This window comes from Empidonax traillii, unplaced genomic scaffold (genome assembly GCF_003031625.1).
Source record: "Empidonax traillii isolate 1590-97213 ecotype Southwest subspecies unplaced genomic scaffold, ASM303162v1 scaffold360:size843394, whole genome shotgun sequence".
NCBI classification, from domain to species: Eukaryota; Metazoa; Chordata; class Aves; order Passeriformes; family Tyrannidae; genus Empidonax; species Empidonax traillii.
In genome coordinates, this window is record NW_020955553.1 from 691,873 (window position 1) to 712,168 (window position 20,296).

The window sequence follows — 20,296 nt, forward strand, 5'->3', positions numbered from 1 at the left end:
CACTTTAAAATAGGGTCATGGGAGACAGCAAAAGGAATAGAAATGTCCCAAAGGTGACTAGGGCAAGGAGCAGAGAGGAGGAAGAGAGGCTTTGTGGTAGCATAACTCCTTAGTGTTAGTGCTCTTTTCCAGCTAAGGTTGGAAATTTATTCTCTGTGATTACATGAGAGGAAAAATGTACTCATCTTTTGGGGCTCATACTCAGGTTTTAATATTTTCTTGTAAGAAACCACATCGAGTGACAAGCATGGACCTGAATAAATATCACCTCTGTGTGGTATGCAGCTCTTTATGCTGTGAAAGACAGAGCTGCCAGTCTTTTTTAGAATGTGTGTATTTTTTTCAATGACCTTCACTGGTGCCATCAGAACAAGTAGAAACATGTTGCTCCTGAGACCAGGCTGGGTAATTCGATGGAGGAAACAGCTCAAGTCAAGAATAATTGTCTGGGGCATCACCAAGTAGGCTGGATGCTGCCAGTCAATCTTTGTTTTTCTTGTTATACTGTTATTGTTCTACTGTGGGGTGCGTGGGACTAAAGTTGATACAGGTCTCTGTTGCATCTCTTTGTCAGAAGAGCAGCATAGGTATTGAACAGGTCTCCCCTTCGGCACCCAGCCTCCCTCCTGCTGCTGGATGTGGCTGAAAGAAAGCCTTGGTGGGAAAAGGCCAAATGAGGCCTTGTAACCAGCTTTCCTGCACAGCTGAGGATGTGGTACATTCACCTCCAACTCATGTGGCCACCACAGTGCTGGAGTCGGTTCTCTCTCTCTGCAGCACCAGGCAGCATCTGCAGTGGGCAAAGTTATACTGGCAAGTACAGGTTATGCTGGACTCTACTCATATTTGTACTGGTGCCTTTTGCTTTCTTTACATTATATTACCTACTGGAAAGTGCAGTCAAGCAGGAGCACAGTTTTAGAATTGCCACTATCACTTCGCAGGTAGAGCATGACAGTATTTGAGAAGGAATAAGGTCCTTTTCTACCTTGGGTAGAATTTTCTTCCCCTCCAATGTTACAAAGGATGGGAAAAAAAGCTCTTTGTATGTCAGAGCATTCCCAGCGCTCCAACAGTAGGGGGAGAATTCTGTAAAGCAACGGCAGGTGATGATGCATAAAATAAGCACATCAAAGCTGCTAGGTTTTTTTATGATTTCCACCACTGGGACTACTTCAACAAGACATTTTATCAGTTTTCTACAATGGGTCTGACCCCATGCTGCAGGTAGCATGCAACACCTAGGTGCCATATTATACCAGATCTCAAGTATCTAGATAAGACATGATGAATACAAATCTTTTCTTCCACCTCCCTCAGTTTACCTCCACCAGAGACAGAGGTCAGCCTGAATAGGCCCAGAAATGAGGAGAACTTGAAGAGAACTGCCCAAACAGGCTGGGTAGCTTTAGCATTCTGATTTTCTCTCGATGGCATGAAAGAAATAAAGTTCAGATGTAGTTGTCTGCTACTCTGTTAGAAAATGCTACTGGCTATTCTGTCACACTGCGATAGGGTCTCAGGGCATAAGAACTGAAGAACTGCCCAGGTCCCTGCACATTTGCCAAATATCCATCATGCTCTGGCAGGAAGGGGTGATTAGTTTGGTGTTTTGGAGATGAGAAAGAATGAAAATGAAGTCGAAGGCATCTTACAAATATTAGTCTTGTAAATAATTGTTCAGCAACTAAGTAATGTCAGTCCTCATCCCATTCCGCTCAAGCCCAAATCTTGCTACCAGAGGGTAAAGTGAAACAAACTGCACAAAGTTTGCTACAAGTCTGGAGGGAAAAAGTGGTTAAACCCGTAGGGGCAGAGTCAGCCCCTCAGGCAGGACACAGCCTGCACTGCCCTGAAAGCCACACAGCTCTTCAGCCAGGAAGATGCAAAAGAACAAGGTGCAGCCAAGTGGGGGAAGGTGGCCAGGGAGCAACAAAAGCCTGTAGGCAGAGCAGAGATTGGCAGCCCCTGTGCTGGAGCCACATGGCTTGTTCCCTAGAGAGTGAGAAGGGGGAGGATAGAGGGGGCTTTACAATTTAGAAAGTCACTGAAGTTTGTTGTGACACAAAGTCAAAACCTGACCTGACAAGATGCAAGGTGGGGAATTTGCTTGCAAACCTTTAAAACTTTCTCCCCACACAACTCAGGAGCCTTTTCCATTTTAAAATTATTCTAGCTCACAATTTCCTGAGGCCTGCCTGGCTTTTGCATTCAAAGCCCTCTTGATGCATTTAAGAGCATTTGTTTTGAAAAAAGTTCCTGGCAGGTCTTCTTTTTAGCTGCCTTTGAATCTTGCCATGGCATGGCTTCAGTCAAGAAAATCTCTCCATTTTGCCTTCCACAGGGAGGAAAGTTAGCAGTACAAGTGATTATTTGTATGAAACACTGTACACTCTTGCGATTTGCTATGAGGCAGATGGGAAAAGCAAAAGTGTAGGGTATTGAGGCATCGATAATTAACAGCAGCTTAACAAGAGACTTCTCCCTCCTCTGGGATTGAGATTTCTTTGGTTTGTAGTTTTTAGTTTTGACCATCTGTGCTGGATTTGGCTGGGATAGTGGTAATTTTCTTCCCAGTGGCTAGTATAGGACTGTGTTTTGGATTTGTGCTGAACACAGGATTGAAAAAACAGATATGTTTTTATTATTGCTGAGCAGGGCTTACACAGGGCCAAGGCCTTTCTTTTCTGCTTTTCATATTGCCACGCCAGTGAGGAGACTGGAGGTGCATGGGAAACGGGGAGGAGATGCAGCTGGGACAGCTGACCCCAGCTGACCATATGGAGCTTCCAGACCATATGACAGACACCATGTTCAGTATATAAAGTCAGGTTAAGAAGAAGGAGAGGGGGGGGAAACATTTGAAGTGATGGTATTTGTCTTTCCAAGTCACTGTTACATATGATGAGACCCTGCTGTCCTGGAGATGTCTGAACACCTGCCTGGTCATGGGAAACAGTGAATTAATTCCTTGTTTTGCTTTACTTATGTGTGCGACTTTTGCTTTCCCTATTAAACCGCCTTTATCCGAACCCCTGAGTTTTCTGCCTATTACCCCTCTGATTCTCTCTCTGATCCCACTGGTGAAGGAGTGAATGAGTGGCTGAGAGGGGCTTGGTTGTTTGCTGGGGTTAAACTACGATACCATCACAGTCGTGTGGCCAGCCAGCATTACAGAATGAGAGAAGTAATCCTGACATGCTGACTGCAGTACCTAGAGGGGCTGTACTGAGTGGCTGCTGTCCAGAATGAGACCTTTTGGGAAGGTTTTGAAGCAAGAAGACTAAAGCTTCTGCTTGACAAATCAGCGTGTCACAAAAAGCCACAGAGATGCTTTGAAATAAGATATGACAAGTTAAAACCTAAAGATGGATCAAACAAGTGCAGAAATAAAGACCTCCTTTCGCTCTGCAAATATAAATCCCCAGTGAATAACATCTTTTTGAAAAGCAGATACAAATCCATCCTGTGCTCCTCCTTCCCCATCTTCAACTGCTTGTGATTCAAGTAGAAAAGCCCATACTTCTGTCAAATTCTGGGAGCTTTCTGATATGACACTGCAGAGTAACTCTGCAGTTTTACAGGGACTAAAGGGATTGAAACATCTTTTCATGCTGTCTGTGACTTTCAGATATAAAGACCTTGCATTTTATTTGAATATCCTTCCAGGTCAGAGAAGCACAAAGTGCATAATCTTGAAGCTGTCACCAGTTACTTGTTTTTTTTTTTTTTTTTTAAATTCCCTGTTTATTCAGTCTTTACATAATATTTGGAAGAAAACCACCAAATTCCCCAACAAACCAAATTATTTATTCAAGACAGATATACCTTTTAGTCTTTTACCTCTCTCTACCAGAGAGTACTGTGGATGCTTAAGCAATACATTGATCTGGCAAAGAGAAGAACAGAAGACATTTGGACCCTTCCCAATCTGGTTTCAAGCTTGTCAGCACTGATCTAAAACAAGACAGCTAACCTAACACAAGCTGACCTTGCTTCAAGTTGGGCTTGGACAACACCATCTCCAGAGAAACCAGCCAGCCAAAATTTTTCTAGGATTTTAACATGCACTGGGATGGTCAGGCCTCACTCAATGGAATTAATGTTGACAAGGGACATCTTTATGGGACATCTTTAGGGGGTTATTGGCAATTATAGGTATTATAGGCATTGGTGATGCTGTTCATGGGTGCTATTGGATTTTTAAGAACTATTATCAGCCTTGTTACCTACTGAAAACCTGACGTGTTCAGCCATCAGCTTTCTGTTGACAGCCCTGGCCTCTCACCTTACACTGTCCTGCAGCTACACTTGGTGTAGTGAACTGGACCTTTGGGACTCATTTCTACCTAAACTCAGCTATACTCTATTGATTACTTGTCTTGGAAGGAGTTGCCATCTGGATGATTAGCATGGACCATTTTCTAACCACTGTCTAGAGGCAAAACTAGCTGAAATCCCACTGTGCCAGAGTCACAACCGGTTTTGGGAGGTTTTTTTGATGCTTTCTGCATTACCTTTCCTCCACTGACTGGATGGATGGATAGATGGTTGTGGAAATGCAAACCAGGGCTCTCCGGGATGTATTTCCTGCTGGCTAATAAAGTCATGCTTAGTGAGGCAGTTTTTCATTCCTTTCAGCATCGTGCTGCACTCCAACATTTGCATCCCAAACACCCTCTGTAAGAGCATCATAAGCACCCATCAATGTTCCCAGAGCCTTCACTTCAGCCAAAGGAACTTGACCTGATAGGGCTGCAGAAACCTTGTCAAGTGAACACAGACCTGAATTTCAAAACAAAAGCTCTTCCCTGTAGTTCCCACTCTGCTGGATTTTTGCCCCACTGGATCCCCCTCTAGGCTGCTCACACAACCTGTGTTTGGCATTCAGCAGATGCCTGAAGTGTTGCTAGTGCCTGCCTCGCCTGGCAGAGTGGGGCTGGAAAGCAGTTGAATTAAGTCATGTCCTAAAACACTTCTTTTCCGTACTTGTCCTTTGTACTCCTCTCTCACAACCTCCCCTTGGATATAACATGAGTTTCTGTGGCTTACCACAGAGTACTTACCAGCCCTTACCTCCCTTCCTTTCCCAGGGTTTCCTCATGAGCAGGTCCTACAGTACCACTGTGATGGCTCTGGCCCCTCCTGCTGGAAACACCTGGTCCTTTGGCCCTGAATCCAGGGCCATTAGCCCTGAGCAGTGAGGAGCAAGATGAGGCACACTGGCTGCCTTCTGCAGAGCATGTAAGTGCCAGCCTCACTTCCATATTGCAGGGATATAATAATTCCCTTTTCCTGGGAACATGGGCTAGGCTCTGGCAGTAATTTTGCTATCGGCATCCCAAGGGTGAGTCAGGAATCTCCAGTAATAAAAATTACCACCATAAAATTTTGGTGGCACTTGCATCTTTCTTTCCCTAATTTTAACTTTTTTTATTAACCTCCCTTTCAATACCTCGCTCCAGAGGTGCCTCTGCAAACAGCACCCACTTCCACTGCTCAACTACCAGCTTATGCTCCCAGATGAACACCAGCCCTGTTTCAAGGTCTTCTCCTCAAAATGGTTTAGTACTTCCGTTCGTGTTGCTCCAGGATGCCCATGCACCTGGCACCGAGCAGACTCCCTCTGCAACTGCCTGATCAATCACAGAAGGAATTGATTTGACTACACAGAGGCAGATCAAGATCTTCCAAAGCTGTAACAGCAGTGGTCACTGTCATCTGAATCTGTAAAAAACCAGATTCAGACATGGAGGAGGTAAGAGGTAAAACCAAAGTAAAATTCACTGGTTTTTAAGAACACCTGGTTATTTCCATTAGCATCCTGCACTTAGTAATTCAGCCCCTTCACCTGACCCCTGTGTCAGTCACTCTGATCAAACCAGTAGAGAACCCTTCCCCTTCACTTGGCCATTCATGTTCCAGGGTTTATAGATCTATGAATCAACAACAAACATAATTAAAAGACTTTTTTATTAAAAATCAACATATATATACATTTGTACATTCCACATACCGCTGTATATGTTCACCAAATAACCACTGAGTCCGAAAGCCTTAACAGTACAGATTTCCATCTGAATGAATTTACTGCAGGGGAACTTCAGTTTTGCAATCAATCAGATATTACAGAATGTCATTAACTTCTTTTCTTCTTTTCCCTTAAAAAGTAGCAGCACATTTAATTACCAGTGTTCACAAGGCATAAGCCCCAAAGTGTTGTACAGTAAGAGAAAAATTAATTAGCAAATGTAGGCAATAGGAAGAGAGCTCACAAAGAAAATGTATTAGTTGCTGCCTATTATGAACAGCAGGATGTTAATAAAACACTTAGAGCCATGCTGAATAGAGGCAAGAATTATAAAATAAAAAATTACTTCTTGATAGAACAGTATAAAACAAAATACTTTTCAATGTCATTCAGGACAGGAGTCCTGCAAAGAACAGATATTGTTATAAAGACTCAGCAGAGTCAGGATAATGCTTGTGTGTTTAAACACGTAATAAAGTTTTCAGAAAACACAGACATACTCCATCCCTACCACCACCTTTCCACAGCTCAGGTTAGTAGGTTTTCATGTGGTTGATGTAAAAAAGAGACATTTTACTGAAGACAAATGTGCTCAAGACTTCCCCAGACCTCTCAAGATTTATACCTATGTCAATTAAGTGCTAGAAAAGATAACAAAGGCTGGAAAGTTTCTGGAGATTGGGAGCAGAGGGAGCAAAGAGAGAAGTTATCATTGTAACCTGGACTCCTGAGCACAACTGAGTCACCACAGGATGGGCTGTCTAAGGAAGGCAGTTCATAGGTACCTGTGGTGTGCTCTGTGTAATAAATCCCAAATGCTTACTTTCTACAGACTTTGACAATATTACAAGAATACTGATCTCAATGTGACAACTTATTCATGTAAATAGAGGAAATGAAGATGTAATTGAATTCTTTCTCATGAATGTACAGCATGACTCTTGTTTTGAGCAGTGTCGGATTCTGAGCAATTTTTTCTCATTAGGATTTTTCTTCTTTTTAGCTTAAAGAAGGAAAAACTGCATATGATGACATATCCATATCATAGGTAATTTTTATGTGAGGAAGTATGTAGATATGAAAGGGTAGGAGAAGGTTTAACAAGTGCTTTTTGGATGTGCAATCAACTGTAACAGTGGATAGCTAAAAAAGTCAGAGCTGCAATATTTCAGTAAGTAGAAGCTACATGTTAAGCAAACGTCTCAGTTATCTGCATAGGCATTTGAAGAGAGACTAATTCCAGTTATCATGTCCTGAATCACAAACACACTGTCACATAAAAAAAATCCATCTGAACTTCTGTTTTGGTTTTCACACATAAAAGTTGGAGGAGACTCCCTGGAAAAAGGGACAGAGATGAATTATAAACAATTTAGCAACAGTTAAAACTAAGAAGAAATATTCTGACAGAATCTCCTCTCTCCAAGGGCAGGTCTAAGACACCACATTGCCTGACTGTAGATAAAAAGATTGCATCAAGCTAAACTCCCAGAAGGCATTTAATATCCAAACTAGAAGGATGGTCAGAGAAATATTCTTCTTCCCTGGCTCTCCTCCTTCACATATCCAGTCAGCAACTAGATTGCCAGTCATTGCCTTCACACTGCTGCAGCCATACCAGAACTTAACACACTGCTACCCCAGGACTTCACATACATAAGCCAAGAATGAACAAACTGACAGTGGCAAAATAAAAAGAGAAATGAACTTGTTCCCCAGCGCAAAGTTCTCTTACCCAAGAGGTGTTGCAGTTGTCCTACCCAAGGAAATTTGAATGCAGTCCTTTCACAGATTTCCTGGTGACAAAGTACAGAATACCAAGCACCACTCTGACACAGGCCAATGTCTCCACTGGTCCAGTAATATCCCAACTGCACACACAGTGGAACAGCATTGTCCTCCTGCCACCTCCCTGCTGAGCTCTTGCTCTGCCTCAGCCTTACACTGCTTTTTTTTTTTTCCTTTTATTACCTAGGGATTTCCATACTTATTCATCCGAATGAGCTGTAGTGTAAAATTTAGAAAAGAAACAGGTAACAATGTATGAATGAAATGTCAATACCTCTTGAGTTCACATTTTAGGGAGGGGGGAGACCTAAAAGAATTAGATGTCCCCAATTTAAGTATTAATCACACTTTTGAATACCTACAACTGCAAATATGCTAATTTGCATTATTCTGATTTCTGTATTTATTCAGTATGTACAATTACTATTTCTGCTGCATTTTAGCCAAAACACACATCTGCAAAAAAAAATCTTAATAAAGGATTGTTTAATCTTTTACAGACATACCTTTTCATGCAATAACAATTAAGAACTTTCCTGCGGTCTGGAATGATACAATATTTATTCTATTGCAACAGCAGTTGACAAGATTAGATTCATCACTACCTGGTGGCTAGAATTAGTCTAAATCATGGAGAAGGGTCTTTGTTTTAGTACTCCTTATTAAATAGAACAAAAAGCACACTGAAGATGGTGGCAGCAAATGAAAGTATTTTTTATGAAATATGCAGGCTACTGCACCCAAGTCTTACAGGGTCTTTGTAAAAACCACTTCTCTACCAGCAAGTATTTTGAGGACTGGGGACTACAAATTTGTCTATGTCATCATTGCCAGCTGTACACACAGTGTTCAAAACCCACAAATACAAGATAGTCTGCTCATACCAGTGCCACAGCAGAATCACTCCAGCCTGAATGGAGTCAGAAACTCTTTGTAGTGCCTCTCACTAAATATGGCTTACATATCTTAGTAGAAAGCACTACAAAATTCCTTACTTGGGTTTTTAAAAATAAATTAAACACCACGGTTATACTTTTCTAATTTCAAAAAAGATTCAAAGGTCTTTTGCTTGAAAGCAAAGTACTCCTCACCTTGAGTGCTGTGTCCAGTTCTGGGGCACTCAACACTAAAAAGATGTTGAGCTGTTGGAATGAGGCCAGAGCAGGGCCATGCAGGTGATCAGAGGGCTGGAGCACCTCTCCTATGGCTGAGAGCCGGGGTTGTTCAACCCGGAGAAGAGAAGGCTCTGGGAAGACCTTATAGTACCGCCCAGTACCTGAAGGCAGCTCATGAGAGAGCCAGAGAGGGACTTTGTACCCATGTAGTGATAGGACAAAGGGCAGCTTTAGATCAGGTGTTAAAAAAAATTCTTCAGAGGGCAGTGACACACTGGGCCAGGTTGCTCAGAGCGGTTGTAGACACCCCGTCCCTGGATGTGTTCAAGACCAGGTTGGATGAGACTCTGAACAACCCGGCCAAGTGGAAGGTGTCCCTGCCCCTGGCAGGTGGATTAGACTAGGTGATCTTTAAGGTTCCTTTCACCCCAAACCATTGTATGATGCTATGAGAAAGAGATGGATGTCTTTTTCCCCTGGATGAGGTCCAGCTGCCCCTTCTTGGGGGTAGCACTACACTCAGAAGGCAGTTTCATAAGCCAGTCTTTCTGTGAAAGGAGACTGCATTTAGACAAGGCTCTCAGACATGCAGTGTGATCCTTGGGGTGTCCTGCACAGGGCACGAGCTGGACTCAGTGCTCCTGTTGGCTCCCTTCCAACTCAGCATATTCTATGATTCTATAAAGTACCATGCACATACTCCATTTTGCTGAAAGTCTCCACTGATCGGAATGCTGAAACAGGGATCAGGTGCATGCTGGTCAGTAAGCTTGGCATTTATTAGAGCTTTACAGAATTAAAAGAAATGCTTTAAACTTTGAGATACTTAACTTTTATTTAAAGTTGTCATTTTTCTGAGTTCTCTTGGGGGAAGCAGCTTCTTTTAAATTATCAATTTAAAATGGTTAAATAGCAATGTGAATACAGATCAGAGCAACTAAATAAGGGGTTTGTGTTGTTATTTGAAAAACCTTAATTTACAGAATGTTTAGTAGAATATAACAAATCCAGTACCCCTGTAGTGTACTTTTGTAGATTTCTTGCCAATTATACCTTCTTTCTGTGGTTCTGATTGCACAAAGTCATCAACAAGGACTAAAACCTGTTCTCATGGTGTTCCAACCTGCCTAAGTTATGTTATAGCAAACACTTCTCACGTAATCTGTACAGTTATGTATCAGCTACATCTTAGTCCTCCAAAGAAACTCTAGAATGATAAGATCAATTTATTCAACTGTATGTACAGTATATTTGCATATTAATAAATAAATCAATATTAAACTTAAGGTCTCTTCCCCCATATAAAAGTGACTACAGTCTGACCAGACAATCTTTGTTGCTTTTTCTTTTCTTCTTCCAAGCACACCTGTGTGACTGAGGCTGGCAGTTTCCACTTAGTTTATTACAGTGACTGCAGGAGCTGAAACCTAACAGACCAGTGCTTACATTTAAATTCCATATAGTAGGTGGATGGGAGGGACGTACTAAAAAGTGCATCAAGACCCAACATTTTGTAGAGAAAAAAAAAAAGTTCATAATGTGATCCTGGGGAAGAGAATCCAGCCCAAAAGAAGACATGCTGCAGCAAACATAATCGACGCATGTTTCTGTCTTGATGGCAAGCTGCACCACGCCAATCTTGTCCCGTCATGTTTCAAGAATTCCAACTCAATAGATGCCATCTCCACCTCTACAAACTTATGAACACCATATTCAGTGCAAAGTGACAGTTCTTAAAATAACTGTTTGCCTTGACTCCTTAACATTCATCCTCACTGTGAAGAAAAGGCTCATTTTCTTTAATTGTTTATTCCTATATACAGAAGAGCCCATATTTGCACCTCTCCATGTCTGGTAGTGAATTTTTTTTTTCCTATCTACATTCATTAGAAATCAGAAATATAAGTGGCAATATTTCATATTTACTGGAAGTCTTCCCATTAACCCAAAAAACTAGCTGTCCATCTTGATTTATACTTAAAGTAGCTGCACTTCATTCTTTCTCTCCAGCCCACTTTCAGTAGGGTAGAAGTCATGGGAACCTGTGGGACTGGAACACAGTTCAAGTCTGATTGCTGGAGCTGGAAGAGTGATGAGTCACATTTGAATTCAGATGTCTGTTGGCAGCACAGTGCGTGTGGACCACACTCCCATTTGGGTATCTTACAAATACAGGCTCACAGAAAGGATTCTGGCACACCTGACAGACCTTTTTGTCTGAAAGAAGAATTGGGGTTCCTCTCTGTTTAACCTAAAGAGAGAGAAAACAATTCCAAATATGAATCTAGCAAGAAAGGAAGAGAAATGATGAAGCATATAATTTCAACTGTACCAAAGGGACAAAAAAAAAAAAATTAGGAATCTGCTGGGAGCTTTAAGCAAAACTGCTCTAGCTAGGAAAAGAAGAAAGCTTCACAACTGAATTTACCATTAATGAAATCTACTAACAAGCTTCAACTAATACCGAGCCCTGAAAAAATTTTTTTACACATTTTGACAGGTCTCCCTTCTGGCAAAAGAAATGATTAACTCCTACTTGTTAAAGTTTCTGCAAGAACCTTGCTAATCTGTAGAATCACTTTCATTAAGCCTAGAAGTTCACCAAGGTTGTTCCTATTTCAAGGCCTACATCTTCCCGTTTGTTTTACAGGGAGAGCATAAAATTAGTTCTGAATCTAGAAATCACGGTAAAAAACCCTAATAAATGCAGCAAGTAAAAGTGCCACGGACACGAAGACAACTTTTTTCCTAGTTCTTCAAACTTCTTCTGATTATTATATATCAAAGGACTCAACTGTAATGCTTCAAAGTGCTTCCATTTAAAAAACCCCAGCAACCTACCTTCTCATGCTTGTAAATTAAGTTTTCAGCCTGTGCTAAGCCAAGTGCAACCTGAGTCATTCTTTTTGTGTGGACGCTTTGTCTCACTGCTCCGGCCAGGAATGGGGAGAGGAGCTGCACTGACCAGCTGTCAGGCACCACCTGCAAAACTAGACCCGCATCAAATTCAGCAGCGTGGTTATTCAAGAGATCCACAGCAGCCATGACTAGTGCACAATCCGAAGTGCCTGGAGTTAAATACACTGACAGCAGCATATGGAAAAGCCTCCGCCTGTACTGCACGTCTCTGTTCTCAGAGTTCCATATGCAGTATTCTTCAGCAGCGTGGAAGTCCTTTAACTCGTGGACAAGGATATGCAAAGCCTTCTCATGTTCTTCTAGTTTCCCGTATAAAATTGCACTTTCCATATGAAGGTCTGTGCCCTGGATTTTGTCTGTTAAGTGAGAAACAAGGCAATATTTGCTCAGTGGAATAGACAACTGCTCCCTCTCCCAGAGTCAATGCAAACAAACACCCAGAACTCAACTCCTGCTATTTTTGTAGGGGTGCTGGCAACTATAGAGAGAACAGATCACAGAATCAACCAGGGTGGAAAAGACCTCTGAGACCATCAAGTCCAACCCATGACTCAACACCACCCTGTCAAACTAGATGCTTGTAAGCACAGGAGTGCCTTGATGTATGGAAACGCATCTCCAAGAAAAGAGCATCACCAATTCTGGGACAAAAAATTTACTAAGTAACAGTGAAAGAGGACATAAGCCACTTCCCTGCTATGGTTGTAATTCCAGCAGGTCAGTCTTGCCCATTTCTGCACACACTGCTACCATGTATATTAAACTGTAAGACGAAGCTGCAATATTAAGCTCTGCTTCTCCCAGTACTACAGGAAGTTACAAAATAAAGTCCATAAAACCCAATAAAGATCAAACAGCACTTTCCTTTAAGAAAAGGACACTACAAACCCTTAATCCAGTCTGACAGTTTAAAGTTTAAGTGTCAGCATAGGCAGATGGAGTGACAAGTTCATCTGGCATTTCAAGATAAAGTAGAAAATCCTCTACTTATTGTAAAGGTGATAAAGATTTGGCACAGGCCTATACAAAATGTATGGAAATACAATGTTTTTCTCAACATAATATTCTGGGTATCAAACACTACCTGGCATTGATGTCACTTGCATGTAACATTAGAATTGACATACAGGATTTCTAACGTGACAGAAAATAATCTATTTTGTAACTCTTGCCCTTAAAAAATTATTTAAAAATAAAAGATGAAAAAGAGCAAGAGTTTCAATGACTGTTATACTTGAACATTATGTCATAAGCCATTTAACATCTTTCAGTGAAGTAACAAGTCACTTCCCCTTCATTCACTATTCCATCCTTCCTTTCATCCTTCAGCCATCATCCTCCATACCAGAGAGGCTTTAAATGCTTGACTTCTTAATTGCAGAATGTATTTGCATTCCAGTGGATGAAACATTAAAAATTAACCATTATAAGCACCAACTGAGGAAAAGATGTAGCTCAACTGTTGCTTGCCTTATACCAACAGTAAGATGTATGTTGCACTTTTCACTCAAAAAGATGCTCATGCTTTTGTTTAACATGAACCCCAGGTTTTTGGGTCAGAATTTCAGGGTTATGGATAACAAACAAGTCCCTGACAATCAAAGTCCTCCAGGTTTCACTTCCATTCACGGAAAAACAGACTGCTTAAAAATAAACTTGTAAATAAATAAATAAATGAATAAACTTCCATTTGCAAAAGGTTGTCATGTGCTCATCATTAAAAAAGCACTGACTATTACAACAACTGTATGAAGATATTTTGTCTAGTCAGTTATGGCAGTCAGTCTTTGGTGCAGTGCCAAGCATACTATTGTACCTCACGAGCTATGGGAGACCAAGGACAACACTAAATGTTGATACAACTTCTAAATTAACTTGTGTTAATTTAGACACCTAGAAACCTCAGATCTTGCAGCTTTATATCCTTGCAAGGACTTCTGTTTCCTGCTGGAAATGACATACAGCATTTCTAACAGACAACGTGCAACTTACCCAAAATAAAGCGAATTCTATAAAGATCAGATTTCTGAAGCAAACTACGTAATTTATGCAGCAGTTCAGTTGTTTCTGTACAATTATCTGTGGTCTCAGATTTTAGCTGAGTTATTGCCTCCAAGTACAGGACAGCTAGATGAGTATGGTACTTCTCTTTCTACAGATGAAAAGAACAATGTTAGCTCAGTTTGCAAAGGGAACTTCCTCTCCAACAGTGATGAATATTTATTAATTACATAAAAATGTGTTTTAACTTACTTAATTTGAATTAATCACAAAGTCTTTTGTCCATAGATAGACAACTTAATTCAGATCAGCTTCACAAAATACACTACACCTCTAAGCATGGGAGTCCTCATATTCAGGTATGTTCTTTGACCTTTTCTAATTCTGCAATGAAGTCTGACAAAGCCACCAGAGGTAGACAAGCACCCTGTAGGCACGGTACTTTTTTGTACTCAATATTCATCAAAACAAGTTAAAGATTTGACTGTTGGAAATATTCTCAATCATTCAATCTGAATAATGTACAAGAATCTAGTAATTTCTAAAGACCAAACTTCCAGCCTTTACTAGCAGGTAGATTTAGCTGTAAATTATTTTTGTTACAAATATTCTACAAGGCACTCAAAAAGTTTTTTTTTAAATATCCATATCAGAGACTACTATCTTCATCAGGCTTGTTGATCACAATCTGCATTCTGAATCCTACGCCTACCTTTTAGCATTCTTACAGGAGACTCACCTCTATCTTTCTTTCCAATACCAGGTGCTCTAGATATTTGACACGTGCTTTAGGATATTTGTTAAGGCAACTGATGATATCATCTGGATTAATGTTTTTCTCCTGTTCTTCCAAAGACCTTTTAGTGAAAATCTGTACGCCGACCTAGAAAGAGTTTAATGCATTTAGGAACTCAGTAACAACTATTTTATTAAATAAGTATTTAAAATGAATAGGCAATAGTACTGTTGGATTAGTTAGTGCATTATTCAGGAAGACAAGCAACAAAAACCCCTGCTCAACACCACAGGATGACACTACGCTGTGCTTACTGTGATCTCACTCACTCCTATCTCCACTGCCTCAATCTGTAGTCTATACATCATCCAGCCTAAAAACCTTGGCTTGGGCACAACTTCCACCAGCCACAAAGACTACTGGACAGCTCTGCACAACTGCAGAACAAGAGACTTCAGCCTTTGCAGTAGGAAAGTTTAATTTATAGAACAGAATGTTTTAATCCTTTTCACATGTGACGACATAGACACGAGCAAGAGATTTCTGTAATGACCAAAACAAAAGTTTAGAAATCTGCCATGGCACAAAATAACTAAGCTCTAAATTACTACAGATCAGGAAGGGACAAGTTCCAACAGCACAGACTGTCTGATACAGGATCAAAGCATCTCACTTAACTGCACACCACACTAAGAGATGTTACAAATTTTTTTATTTTTTATTTTTTAAATTTTGGTGGATTAAGTTAATTGTGCTATCAATGAAGTTTTGTCTTAAATGAAAGCTATTTATTCCAAGTCCTGGTGTACACAGATACCACCCATTCGTGGAACACCTTTAAAAAAGAAGCAGCAGCAAGAATTAATCTGTTAGGTGACTGATTGATTATTTTCAGATTTGAAAATTATCTTACTCAATATGAAGAAAACAGAAGACATGCTGTATTTTTCATTGTACAGAATGCCTTAAACTTCGTTTTCAGAATTAAAAGAGGCAGTTATCACTAGCACTTGCCAAGAGAGGGACTTAGAAGAATTTAGAACCTGGAAGTTTTCTTCTGCTGATCACTATTTAACTGGCTTTAAATATTCTGCAGAAAGGCCAGTTAACTATCAGGAAGGACCAACATTAAGGAAAACCCAAACAACACTGCAGAGAAACAATGATGTTCTGTGAAAAGTATATCAATCACAAACCTCTTCATTTTTTTGTAAAATCCATTCATAATACTTCCACACAAGGTCTTGGTCTGAGCAGAATGTCAGGAAGTCTACTATATATTCATAGAGATCCGAACGCGTAGAATCTTCAATGTCTCCATCAACTATTTTCACCCATAACTGCAACAAAAACATACACATACGAAACTGCTTAAAACATGTAACTCTTCCACCTCAAAATGTGTGCAAGTTAATACAAGATTTGTGGAATCAGAAAGAGTTGCCAGGAACACAAATTGCAAGGAACCTCACTGGTCACTAAACTTTTGCCATCACAGTCTTCTCTTGCACCTGTCACATTCACCCAGTTCAGACCCCATGTTGTGTAGGTTCTCATTCTGAGAGCGGCTGAAGGAGGTACACTAATCACAAAGAAAGCTTCTATCAAAAGTCCTTCTCTCCAACGCATAGTATACTTTTCATGTGTTCTGTGTGTGTGTAAGATTAAAAGCAAATTATAAAAGCAACACAGAAGAAAATCTGAGTTTTTGCTCCTTTCATTGCGACTGAAGAGCTTCAAGTACTGCATGACATTGCTTTTATATACATTATAATTGGAATTAAGAGGTGCCACATCTGCAGACCAGTTTAACAATAAACCTTTTTTCTTGAAACATCAAGAAAAATATTTTGCCATGACAAAGGTACATATTGCTTTTGTTGTCCTTACTGGTTTTCTGCTCAGGCAATCACTATTTACTGCATCTGATAGGGTTACTATGATTAATGTGCTCAAAAAGGCACACAATAAGGCAAACTACTTAAGGTACTGGATGTGATCTGAAACACACATGCTATGTATTCATCAAGAACTTACTAATTTCTCTAGATGAAGTTATGTAGACAGGAACAACAAAATTACTGTGAGACATCACATGGAGGGTCCCCAGAGGTATTACTAACCCAGCTGAAACCTAAGATCTTGCAGAATGCATTCACTCTCCATCACCAGTTAAGGAAACAGACTCTCAGTTGCTGTCAGTGTCTGCCATAAGATTATAATACTGTTTTGCTGTGTGTACACAGATTAATCAGCAAAGGGTATGCTCCTAAAGTCCCATAAATATCTTTTAAAGTGATCACTTGATTATTTTAGCACTTCTGTCTATCTTTTAGGAATACAAACATTTGTTCTGCTGTGCAGAGTTTTGCTTTAAAAATAGTACATATGCAACTAAATAGGTGTCAACTTGAGTAAGCTCTTCAGACTTTTCACATCTAGCATATTAATTTATTCAAGGAAGTCTTAACATAAGTTTCAAGTTTCTCATATATATAGATATATACGCACACACACATCACAACTTTTCAAACAGATAAATCAACACTTCAGATTTTTATCTCAGAACTAAACCAGTATTTTGGAATGGTTTACAGATGACAGTAAAAGCTTTATTCTAACCTGAAGTGCTGCAGCATCCTGACCATTGTAATGATACAGGAGACCAAGTGCAAAATACCTGCAAAGAATGAGAAAATAATATTAAAATCGCTAGAACTTTCCCACTGATTTAATTATGGATGGATTAGCACAGAGTATAGCAAATAACTGCTTACAATGACATGCACACGGTCATGTCTACGCTTGAACAAGTCTCTGTAGGCTGTTTTTCTGAATTGAAGGAGAGAAGTTCTGCCTTAAAAACGTGTCTCCATCGTTCCTGTCCCTCAGACAGTTTCCAGTTACTAGATCCAACTCAGATAAAGTATGTGCCAAATTAGAGATGTTTCCCATGCCACTCTTTCAATTTTATGTTAACATAAAGACTTAAAACGCAATTCCAAATAGATACTCCTCCAATACTTAATCAGCTTTCATTAAATGAAATTTCATTATGCTTTTATTTAGAATTTTGTTTTACTATCAGAAATGTGTTTTTTCTTTATTGCAGAATGAAGTCAAAGAAGAGCTCTGTACAGTGCCATTACAGAGCGGCTTTTGCGTCCTGTAAGAAAAATACAACTAAGTTCTGCAATGGCTGTTCTCATGGGACAATGTTCTAACACTCATTCACATCTACAGAAGTAGAGGCCGTGCAAACCACATTTGCCAAGGGTTTTTAACAAAACACCTGAAACAAATTAAATCACTCTAAAGATAACCACAATTAGAGACTCTGCCTTACCACTGTAGTTGCTGCTACTGCACCACACAGTTCAAAGCTTAAAGAAATTAAAACCAAAATAGACATACCACCTAGGACTGGAGTTTGTATTTTACACATTTACTATCTAATGTTTCCTGCTTAATGACTGTCAATTCTCTGCCTGCTGGTATTTCCGATTTGAAGTCATTTGCACTCAAACTTAAGGAACCTTCTTTTGGTGAATCAGTGGGAACACAAACTATACAATTCAAAAGTAAGAGCTCCTTCCCTGAATAGGCAACAATTTTAAAGACAGCTATCTGGTTAATAGCTCCTATCTAACGCAGTGCGTGCTTTAAGGCATCTCTTCATTTTGTGTACAACTACCGCAGCCATTCAACTCTTCTGTTATCGCAAGGGTAAACCATTCACTTTTTTCTCCCAAACCTGTATCAATGCTTAATTTTTGTGTTGGATACAGAAACTTTTAAATGGAGAACTTGCAATTTACCATGCATTTCCTTTGCCTCAATCAATAGCTTTTCACCAATATTTATAAATTCTAACAATGCCAGTTCAGACTGACTTGTCTTTTGGGTCTGTAAGCACAGAAACTGCAAGTACTGGAACACATTGTTCTAGAACCCAGTAGCATCTAAGAAGTTTCTCTCTGGTCTCAAAGGTGCAATAGTCAAAAAATCCACTCACTTCTTGTGTTTTTCCAGCCAGGCAGCACTGTCTGTCAAAAGACAAAAGTTCTCTGAAACCAGCAGGTCCAGCAGGCTTTCATGATTTGCCTCTGCATATAGCTTGAGTAAAGCCGTGTCGATATCCTCCTTGTAGCCATTTGCAACCTCAGTGCTGCGGACTTCATTCAAGTAACTCATGAGGAATCGTTTGCATTTTGTCATCTTCTCCTGGTCCCCTTGGGTCAGCTGGTTTAGGTCGGCGTACTCGTGCAGAGGGGGATGAGACCGGATAAATGAAGAGGAAGTAGGCAACAGGAAGGGGTAGAGAGAGATCAGCTCCCGGACATCAAGCTGGCCGCTTCTGCAATTACAGTGTCAAACTAGATGAAGCAAAAAGAAAGAAAAAGTATACATAGGCACAAAAAAAAGATGTGTGCTCACATATGCTTAGAGTCAGGACACTAACAGGTTGTTAGTTTCTGAAAGCTAATGTCTTCTATGCTGGAGAAAACATATGCAGAACAAATCTGGATTTTTTTTTTTTTTGCTATTTCTTTCTTTATTTTATTTATCATTCTTTTTCCTTCTCTAGACGTTGGAAGCTCCAAGAATTTGGAGACTGGCTAGCCTTTTGCTTTTGGCATCCTACAGCTGAAAGGCACATATACTTTTATCCAGCAGCAAGTTGTAATATAAATATGCCATGCAAAACACTTTTCTTTCAGCCTAGATTGAAATTCCTCAAGGTTTTGAAGAATGCATGTTGTGACAGAAGAATAAAATGAATGCGTCTTTTTTTTTTGGGTTGTGGTTGTCTGATGGACTGAATGCTACTTATGTCTTAAACAATACAAAGACTTTTCTCAAACTGCAAGGAAGCAACAGCCTGTCTGCAGCCCCCAAAGCACCTTTCCCTCCCCACAATGCCTGTTGACTGGAATTTGGACTGTGACTGGGAACTTGAGACAGGACTGTTGTCTAACCATCTCAGGTCTGAGGAGAGGTAAACAAGGTTCAGGGAAGAATGTCTCTGTGTTAACAATCCATTCTAGCTGAGCTCAGTGGGTGGCGGGGGAGAGGGGTTTTGGGTGTGTGATGGTGAAATCTCTCCTCACCAAATCAAAAGAGTAACCAGGTACACACGGGACATTCACGTGAGAAGCAGCTGAGAAGGGGTTATAAACCACCACAGACCCGCAAAGCGCCCCCCAGAGTCATTCCTGAGGCCTTCCACCACCAGAAGACTGCACGTGATCCAAGTGAGGCAGTAAGTCTGGAGTCTGTTACAAGACCCTGCAAAGCTTCCCCCCATCAACGGGAGGTGCCTGGCATCTCCAGAATGGATACTAATCCATTGGACTCTATGTTTTTGGGAGACATTCACCACCATGAAGACCAGAAGAACTGGTCCAACACGACACTGCCAGGTTACACACAATGGGGATACATTCTCTATTTTAATCTCTGCCACTCACTTTCTTCTCCCCTGCCAACTCCTTTTTTCCTATTTCTTTCTTATCTGTCTTTCTCTCACATTTACCATTAAATAAAACCCATACTATTGACTTTGGCATCTAGTCTTGTTTGCACCTTAATTCAGGTACAGGCACTTCTAATAATTTTAATAACCAGATCACAAGAAGTTATTGGGGTTTTTTTGGTTTGGGGTTATTTAATTTTTTTTTTTTACATATGGCAAAAAGCTTCCTA

The 20,296-nt window shown here is 40.3% G+C and overlaps 1 protein-coding gene across 2 annotated transcripts in view; it reads right to left on the reverse strand.

The window, feature by feature from the left end:
* Positions 1-9,689: 9,689 nt before the first annotated feature.
* Positions 9,690-20,296, reverse strand: part of TGFBRAP1 (transforming growth factor beta receptor associated protein 1) — a 30,486-nt gene continuing 19,879 nt past the window's right edge. For both annotated transcript variants that reach the window (XM_027892579.1, XM_027892580.1), the window contains exons 6-12: positions 18,606-18,947; positions 17,213-17,270; positions 15,787-15,930; positions 14,594-14,737; positions 13,846-14,005; positions 11,776-12,209; positions 9,690-11,185 (exon numbers count right to left, since the gene is read on the reverse strand). In XM_027892579.1, the coding sequence (XP_027748380.1) occupies positions 10,997-11,185; positions 11,776-12,209; positions 13,846-14,005; positions 14,594-14,737; positions 15,787-15,930; positions 17,213-17,270; positions 18,606-18,947 (1,471 nt within the window). In that variant the 3' untranslated portion in view covers positions 9,690-10,996. The remainder of the gene's footprint in view (positions 11,186-11,775; positions 12,210-13,845; positions 14,006-14,593; positions 14,738-15,786; positions 15,931-17,212; positions 17,271-18,605; positions 18,948-20,296) is intronic.